At 36.2% G+C, this 9,773-nt stretch overlaps 1 protein-coding gene across 1 annotated transcript in view; it reads left to right on the top strand.

Annotated features, from left to right (window-relative positions):
• LOC107717178 (pleckstrin homology-like domain family B member 1) overlaps positions 1 to 9,773 on the top strand; it is an 83,151-nt gene that overhangs the window by 22,364 nt on the left and 51,014 nt on the right. Inside the window, exons 3-4 of the mRNA XM_016523855.1 lie at positions 1,228 to 1,351; positions 2,587 to 2,757. Coding sequence (XP_016379341.1) covers positions 1,228 to 1,351; positions 2,587 to 2,757 — 295 coding nt within the window. The remainder of the gene's footprint in view (positions 1 to 1,227; positions 1,352 to 2,586; positions 2,758 to 9,773) is intronic.

Genomic DNA, 9,773 nt, shown 5'->3' with positions numbered 1-9,773 from the left:
CTCTCTCTCTCTCTCTCTCTCTCTCGCTCTCTCTCTCTCTCTTTCTCTCGCTCGCGCACACACACACACACGATGTGCAAAACTCCGCATTTGAACAGTCAATAGCAAATACTTAAACTAATAACAAAACATACTTACAGTAGCTGATTCAGAAGTGCCAGATTGTCATAGCAAAGTCAGAATTACTTCCTCTCCTAGGTTCATGAAACGGTCGTCCATAAAATGCATTGCTGTTCTGTTGTAAGTGATCCAAATAAAGTGCTTTTGCTTTCGCACTGAATCACACAGCGTCTCCCTGACATGGCTGTTTCAACACTAACTGCGGTTACTGAAACCGCGCCTTCTTTCTTTGCGTGCACATTTGCGGCGGGATTATGCAAATATTTCCACATAGTGGGGTAGATATGTGGGGGCGTGTTAGAATGAGCCGTTTTAGGGGGGCGTGGCAGAGTCTTAACTTTGATAAAGAATATCTCTTTGGTTTTGAGACTTTAGTCTTTGCAACTTCAGGGATCTTATCTATGCACAATCAGCTTGTAACACTCCAAAGAGAAAGGAAAACTTGAAATCGCATCATATGACCCCTTTAAGTTTTACCATTGTATTTAATTATTATTATTTTTTTTTTTAAGATTATTTTAATGCTTGTTTTGTCTTATTTTAAGTCATGTTAGGGCCCCCTTGGAAGTTTGTTGAGGCCCCCTGTTTAAAACCCACCAATTTAAAGGGATAGTTACTTAAAAATGCTTCTGTCATCATTTACTCACCCTCATGCCTCATACCCTCATTCCAAACCTGTATGACTTTCTTTCTTCTCTGTGTCATAAAAGCAGATGATTTTAGGAACGTTCATGCTGATCTCTCCCATAAAATGAAAATGGATGGGGACCAGAGAAAGTACATCCTCTGAAGCCATATATTAGCCTTGTGCCACTAAAATTTAAATGAATATTCAATGAAAATTGTATGGAAAAGAGCAGCCTGGACATTCTTATAAATAACTCCATTTGTGTTCCATGCAATAAAGAAATGCTGTGTCCAAAAATGCCTATTTCCCTATATAACGTGCAAAAAACAATATGCAAAAAGAGTAGTATATCCGAATATATGCTATTAGAAAATTGTAAGTCACCATATGATTCCAAAGTCATATTAATGTAAAAACACGTGAGGATGGGAACATGATGACTTTTTTTCATGTTTGAGTGAATACTATGCTTTTTTTAGAGCACTCCACTGGATTTGATTGAGACTGGGAAAGCCCTGAAGGTCCAAGCAGAGCGCCCCCATTTGGTTAGTCTAGGAAGTGGCCGTCTCAGTACAGCCATCACCCTCTTACCCCTGCCTGAAGGTAAGATTATTATTATATAATTGTATTAATTACATTATTATATTTATATTTCGGTGGACTTTTTCAAAAGGTTTGCAGTGATCTTAGATATATTTCCATTTTTATAAACTTGGGGGGGAAAAAATGGAACATTCTCAAAATATGATCCAATAATGTTATTGTATGGGAAGAAACACACACCTTTATATAAAACCAATATACACAGATGGCCAAATCCCCTGCGTCACCTCTGTGTTGTGATTGAAAAGCCAGTAACCTGACTCTGAGCCTTAAGCAGCATGGGGTCTTTTAAAAACACCCTCTCTTAATTAGAAAAGCCCCTTTCTTCATTAACCACCCTTCATCTCCACCTACTTACTTTCTCTGACACTGACCAGCCATTCATACCAGTGTCTCCTTTATCAGTGTCCATCTGTTTGAATTCCTCAGAGACACATGGAATTATCATGAAGGCTTTGAGAAATTGTATATATATATATATATATATATATATATATAATACTTTTTTGTCATAATTTTAACCTAATAAAATATTCTAGAGTTTAGAATATATTAACTAAAAAAAATATTATTTATTATTAAAAATGCCATAATTAGAAAAGCCCCTTTCTTCATTAACCACCCTTCATCTCCACCTACTTACTTTCTCTGACACTGACCAGCCATTCATACCAGTGTCTCCTTTATCAGTGTCCATCTGTTTGAATTCCTCAGAGACACATGGAATTATCATGAAGGCTTTGAGAAATTACCTTATGAAAAGGGCATGAGAGAAGAGGTTTTGAATGCTTATTTAATTTATATTAGTCACTGCACTGTATTAGTATTATAAACTGATATACTATCTTGTGTGATTCCTCTCAGGTCACAGACTTTTATCTCGTGCCTAATAACAGATGAGGGTGGGAATGTGGTTCTTCTCACTGACAAAAAGCAGCCCAATATCCATGAATTAGCTCAGTTTAATTTAACAAAATAGACATCACACTTTGCTGAAAAAAGATCAATTAAATGCACTCTTGGTGAACATAAGAGAATTCTTTCAAAAACATTTCAAACCAATCTCAAACCTTTAAACAGTAATATCTATCTAAAAGCAAAACAGACATAAAGTGCCTGGGCTTTCACTGACTTCTCTCTTCACCTGAGTACTTTTGCAACCAGAAACATAGTGCATGTTGTCTGAGAGCAAACAATCTTTGAAATCAACATCCTGTGGGGGTTGTTTGTTTTAGGCAAGACCACTCTGGGTCACGAAACCATGGACATCAACATCCAGGGCCCAGGGATCGCAGCTCAGCACTGCTTTATCGAAAACAAGGCAGGACTCATCACTCTGCACCCCTGTGGAAATCAGTGTAGCATGGACGGACTGCCGGTCACCAAACCTGTGCGCCTGTCTCAAGGTACACAACCACATTGTACCTTTTATTCATTTACAATAGTCCAATCCTCAGGTCTTCATTCAAATTAAATACAGCCAAGAATTTGAGTCATTACTTTCTGCAGCATCAGCCATACTAAAATTCAAACATGATTCTGAAGTGTAAAATCTCTTATGAAAGGGAATCAATGCACCCAAACTGAAGGAAAGCCCGCCCCTCCTCTGTGTCTTTTGTCTGAGGGAACAATTTGACTAAACAGGTTGGGGGGAGGGGTGTGTTTTGGGTGATCTTCATTATTGTGCCAGCTTCTAGTGTTTCACTATTGTTCAATACGTTTGCTCTGAAATATTCAGTTTGATGTTTAAAATAAGAGCCTCATTTAGTGCAACCCTTGATTTGTATTATCTTCTATGTCTAAAAGAGTCATAAAAAAGCAGGAACCTGTGGAAAGATTGTCAAATGCAATAACTGAAGCAGAACTGAACTGAACCCCGTTGCCCCCCTGACATGCAGAGATTGCGGCTCTGACTCAGGGGGTGAGCAATTACACCTCCTCCTTTCCCCATCCCTTATCTGAGAGGGAAATTAGTTGCACCAGTGACGGAGACAGCTGTTCAACTTTACCACCCATCACTACGAGAGCGTGCAGGGGTTCAGTGACTTCAGAAGTGCTCAGATACAATACGGCATGGCAATGGACAGGATTATATTTCTGTGACTGGAGATATATGGTTTATAGTGGGAGCCTCCTCACTACGACTGTGTACGATGGACACTTATTTCAAGTTAACGATAAAGAAATCCGTTAAAGCATGGGGAATAGTTGATGGATACTCTATGAACAAAGGATTTACCATGACAAAGCAAGTCAGTCTCTGCATGCTACAGCTATTGGTATAAAACCATGTGCTCTCCCTTTTAAAGGGACAGATAGGATGTTGCCTACAGATGGGATGGGAAGTTGATCGTTTGGATTTAAAAGTAAGTGTATGAGGACCTAATGAATTTGTTTGAGTAGTTTTTTGGTGTGAATATTCAAAAAAGATATTTAAAAGCAATAGATTTTTTCTCAGATACAAGCTCTCTGTGATGAAAGTTCACTTTACAATGTTGGTTTATTAACATATAATTTTATATATTTTTGAAAGATATTTATACCTTTTTTTCAGCAAGGATGCATTAAATTGATTAAAAGTTGCAGCAAAGGCATTTATAATGTTACAAAAGATTTCTATTTAAAAATATGTTCTTCTTTTGAACTTTCTATTCACCAAAGAATCCTGTAAAAATCACGCTTTTATCAAAAATATCAAGCAACACAATTATTTTCGACATTAATGTTTCTTGAGCAGCGAATCAGCATATTAGAATGATTTCTGAAGGATCATGTGGCACTGAAGACTGGAGTAATGGCTGCTGAAAATTCAGCTTTGCATCACAGGACTAAATTACATGTAAAAATATATTCAAATAGAGAAGATTTTTTCTTAAATTGTAATAATATTTATAATATAACTGTTTTCACTGTAATTTTAGTCAAACAAATGCAGCTTTGATAAGCATAAGAGACTTCTTTAAAAAATCTTAAAACAAAAGAGTTAAACATGAATGATAGGAATATGATAAGTATAAATACACTAACATAAATATAATATCATCATAAAATGTGTATACACAGGGTGCATAACCCACAATAAACCAGTCCAAATCTCGCAGAGAGGCTTTCTCTTGCATGTTGGCAGGGGCATGAGTGTGTGTATAGTGTTACACTTCTATTCCTGGTCAATGTGACCCAAGAGTGCTGCTACTCCTGTTTCTATGCAGCCCTTCTTCAATCTCCACACACTGTTTGCTCAGTCAGACTATCCACACATGCTTTTATTTGTCCTGAACATATACTGGCAACCCTGCTGGAATAGCTGACGGAAAGATAAGGGGATTTTTCCTTATTATTCTGCTTTAAGTTCCCTGTCGTCACCCAGTATGTTCATACTTAACCTCCACAGTTTGTGTTGGGTCACATTTGAACTAAATGTAAAACCATCTGCTCAAGAGATAGCCACCGTCTAAGAGGTTGGTCCATGCATTGAGAGTTAGACATTTTTGTGTGTGTGTGTGTGTGTGTGTGTTTGTGTCATGCACACTTTGCATGCAGAATGATCCATTACAATGCATTTTCGCAGCATTCACATGATATAAATCATATTTATTTTTAACTTTGGCACTTATAAGCTGCATCACTTGTGGTTGTGAGCCACGTGCTTTCTGGAATGTGTGGAATTGGGTAAAGGTTAGAATGAAATACTGGTTTGCTTAGGTTTTTGACCTTTCCAGGCGCAGTAAAACTAAATACCGTGGCAACCGTTGTGTGTTCTTTTTGGCATCTCTGTCTTGACGTCTTCTGTTCACATCTCTGTGTTTTCAGTTGGAACAGTTTGGGACCCGTGACTCACCATACTCTACGTCCTGCCAGCTTTATTGAGGTCTAAACTATAATGCAGTTGGTTTGACACAGATCCAGCACTCTTATTTTTACTGAAAGTGCATGAGGCAGATCTGTACTGCTCTGTCATCCGTGGTTTGGAGAGTGAATATTTCTGTCAAAAATGACCAAACTTTATATGCAACCCTTTTCATCCCTGTGATATAACAAGTCAGGATGAAGGACTGAGTGCATGCAGATATTTTGCTGTATCTCTGAGTCATTGGTGTTTCTTTTAGAAGAAATTGGAACTCTTCCCACTATATCTGTGATGTACCACTGGGTTTGTGCTATAGAAAGGTCACCTGTTTCTGTACTGATTTCATGTGTTAGAAAATGAAGAGAACAGAAAACATTTTAGAAAGCTGTACTTTTTGTTAAGCCTCATGTTCTTTAACGGGTGTGAAAGACCCTGAGGGTCTTTCTTGCTCATAAAGGACACTTAACATTGAAGGGTAAAGATTGATGTTTTATAAAATATCCCAAAACTGATGCAAACTGATTTTAAATTAAATTTTGTACAGAACATTATTTATACTTGGTGTCTCAGAGACCACAGTTACAAACGTGGAAAAAATACAATTAAACATTATATGTAATTTATCTATGTAAAATTATATGTAATAACAAATCATTAATTAAATAATGAATTATATATAATATAATGTCATACATAAATAACATATTGTAAATAGTGTATAATAATGTATTTAAATAGTATACATTTATAATATTTAAATACATTATTTAAATACATTTTATGTAATATTATATACCCCACCTGTTTAGCTTATATAATGCATTTAGATATCATATTTAATAAATACAATATTGAAAAAAATGAAAATTACAATTAAATTTAATATTATAGTTTTTATTTATAATGAATTATTTAATAACTATATTACTTGCATTATATTATATATAGTTATAAATAATTATAATGATGTTATATATAAATAATAAATTGTACATAACATATAAATAATATATTGTAAATAAAATATAATGTATTTAAATACATATATAATATTTAAACTAATTATTTAAATACACTGTATGTAATATTTTATGCACCACCCATTTATTTGATATATATTTAGATTTTAATGTATTTAGATGCATCATATATAATAAATACAAAATTAAATACATATAAATACAGTACAAAAAGTATTTTAACTTATAGGAAGCAAAATAAAAAGATGGAATAATAAGCTTTATTAAAGAAAGTGCAAAGCTTTATTCTAAAAAAAATAAAAAATAAAAAATAAAACTTCACTGCAATGTCATTTATTATTTCTCAGGTGATTTTGGCATGGATACACCTGCACTTTCTTTAATGAGTTTGGCTTCTCAGAGTGCAGTTATGGCTGTTGTAGAGGAACGGTTCATCTGAGAGCGGTGGGGAATTAATCTCTCTGATTAATGTCGGGGAGACGGGCTGTGCATGGGGAACAGCCACTCTCCTGCTGTGCTTTCCAGATTCACGCGCCTCTCCCCACTCTTTGTCATTCAGTAGTGAGGTCTGTCTTCTTGCAAATGGCCTCATGAATTTGATTACAAAATGGCTCTTAGTCATGCTTTGCTGAGGATGACATCTATGACAAGGAGAGGTTATTTAGTGGTTCTGCTCTTCAGAGCAGGCCACACTGTTCTGAAAAATGTGTCTTATTTCAACAGAAATGAAAAAACGAGTAATCGGTATGCTTTATACTTTTTTTTTTAGCAATATTTTTGTGGTAATGCAAAGTGGCAGCAGATGCACAGCAGTGGTGTTGAAATAGGGATATTTACTATGATAAATTAATGTTAAGTAAGTTTTGTCAGTTCATTTTTCCTATTTTGGAGAAAAGTATTGGACTAAAAGTTTCAATTTTCTTTTTAAAATATATGAACGTAGAAGTCAACAAAATATTTATTCTTGAGTATAAAGTATAAATGTAGGCTACTGTATTTAAGTACAGTAACAAAGTGTTTATACTAAGTTAGTTTATACACCTCTGTTTATAAATGGGGTAAAAGGGCTGCATTGAAAGCACCATGATCGCACATCCATACCTGTGGCGAGGAACAGCACCACAAGGGGTTGAAATCGTATATCATCTCCTTGACTTCCACCAAAAATATCTGTGTTAAAAGTATCCATAATGACTGGCAGAGAGAGAGAGGCCGTCTATAAACAGGGAAACACCGTCCATGTTTATCTTTGGATTTTACCACTATTGCATTTTCAAACTCAGCGCCCCCCTCAGGACAGAATCATCTGTGACTGTGGGCGGTTTGTGGGCTTGATGTCTACGAACACTCCTTTCAAGTTAAATATAGGTTTCTTTGAATATTGTAAATGAGCAGCGTTCAGTCGTTGCTGCAGCATGTCTGAAATGGATCGATTGATAGGTTCCCTCCTCAGCAGGTGTGATTCTTGGCTCACGTATTTTCCCTTGTGTGCTGTAGTGTTGTCTGATGTGCTAGATTACCCTCCATCGCTACACTTCATAAATCTACTTCCAGACTCTTCACTTTGCATTGTGGGTAAATCCATCAACCTTTGTGGTGCTATAGTGGCCAATCTGAGGAAATCTAAAGGATTTTTACTGGCACCTAAAGTACTGACATTCAGGTTGGTCGTTTACTGCCAGCTATATTTCATCTTCATCAGATATTCAGTGTGTATCATATTAACTTCTGTAATATTACTGTACTGTTCTCGGTTTGACACCATGGGAAATTTTTTACCTCTTGTTTCACTGTTGGTATTAGTCTATCAATCATTTCCTGCATGCCAAGACTACTAAACACAGACCTTTTCACTTTCTGCCACACATAAACAAAGACATTACATTTGATATCCCACTGTTCTCTGTATAATAAGAACTATGTGTTTCTGTGAAATGATGCAATGAAAGAAAGCTTACAATAGTGCTCAACCACTTCTGGTTTGAACCTTGCTCTTCGTAATGATAAAAAACAACTGATATATACATAAAGTCAGCTGAAATATGCCTGACTTGTAAAAATGGTTCAAATAGTTCCCTGTTAGCACTTAAGGGTAAAGATGCCAAGGTTTTTTCCTGCTGTGTATTGATTGAATTGCAGTCTGAGCTGTGGTCTGGAGTTCATTTGTGTTCTGCATGCTGGTGGATCAGTGAATCTCAGCTATGACAATGCAGGGCTTTACTGTCCTGTGCTATATAATGTAATGTTTATAGATAGATACATAGATACTATGGATGGATGGATGGATGGATAGAGTACAATAGTTATGATACGGTATGATAGATATGATACAATACAATACAATACACCACACTAGATATGATACTGTACAATGAATACAATACTGGACAATAAATACAGTTGATACGATACAGTACAATACGATACAATGCGATGGATTAAAAGCTCTAGGACGAGTCAAAACAAAGTTATTTTGAAGGAGAAAACCCCTCTAAACTAAATGTGTCCAATAACAGTATTTTGCCTTTGTTAAACCAGCATAAGCACCATAGGCTCTGCTCTGATGGACCACATGATGTGTTTTAAGGGGAACATCTTGCACACGAGTAATTTTAGAGTTTTGCAACCTTTTCTCTTACAGCTGTGCAGATGCATTGCACAAGCTTGCTTGCTATCACAAGCACGTCTTTACCACATCACTGAATTAGCTGCTGTGCATCATTTTTAGTGGCACATTTGTACAAAGACTAATTTGAGCACAATGCTTGTAGATCAAAATAGGAAGGCAGTGAAGCTGCTGTCGCATGTGGGTTTGTTGTTTGGCACTGCTGCTTGCCAATAATGATTGAGCTTGTCGGCGGATCGTGCTGATGCAGCGGATGCTACGGTTATTGTCTGTAAAAACGCTCAAATATGACTTCGACAAGGCACAAAACAAAGTCTCGCTGAGGTGGTTTGCTCCTCAGACCTTAATATACTGTTATTTTAAATAAAACATTTTACGAGCAAGCATGCAAACAAGTCTGTTAAATATAACACTACTATAACTTTCTGTTCAACACATGTGCTTTGTGTATTTTGAGTTTCTTGTTTTGTTTTGCTTACTCGTCTTTGAATGTGTAATCAGAGCATGTCAAGACTTGAGCAAGCCTTGAAGAGTCTTTTTATGACAACAACCACCATCAGTTAACAGTCCTCATTCTTCTATTCAGAAACAACATGAAACGTCTATGTGAGAATACCACTTAAGCACACGATTTAGTTTACTACAGCGGTTCTTAGTTTTCTTTGTGTGCTCTAATCATACCTTGTCCTGTCAGAACCTGAGGGGTAATCAAATGTTCTGCCTGGAACAAAAGGGCATCTGGCACTCCGCATTCATCACACATCTGCTCCGGCTGGAAAGGTTTCCATGAGACCTTTACCTACCTTGAATAAATCCTGTGATTGGCCAGATTAGCTCTGGCAGTTTAATATAACAAAAGTGTTTTGTTTTTTTTGTGTGTGTGTGTGTTTAAATCACTAATTTTGGCAGATATGGTAGTGACATATATAAAAAATGTAGAGCACAAATAAATATACAATATCAATATCA

This window comes from Sinocyclocheilus rhinocerous, unplaced genomic scaffold (genome assembly GCF_001515625.1).
Source record: "Sinocyclocheilus rhinocerous isolate Xijiao unplaced genomic scaffold, SAMN03320098_v1.1 scaffold3738, whole genome shotgun sequence".
Classification (NCBI taxonomy): domain Eukaryota; kingdom Metazoa; phylum Chordata; class Actinopteri; order Cypriniformes; family Cyprinidae; genus Sinocyclocheilus; species Sinocyclocheilus rhinocerous.
Note: the sequence above shows the minus strand (reverse complement) of the source record. Positions and strands in the feature narration are given on the sequence as shown.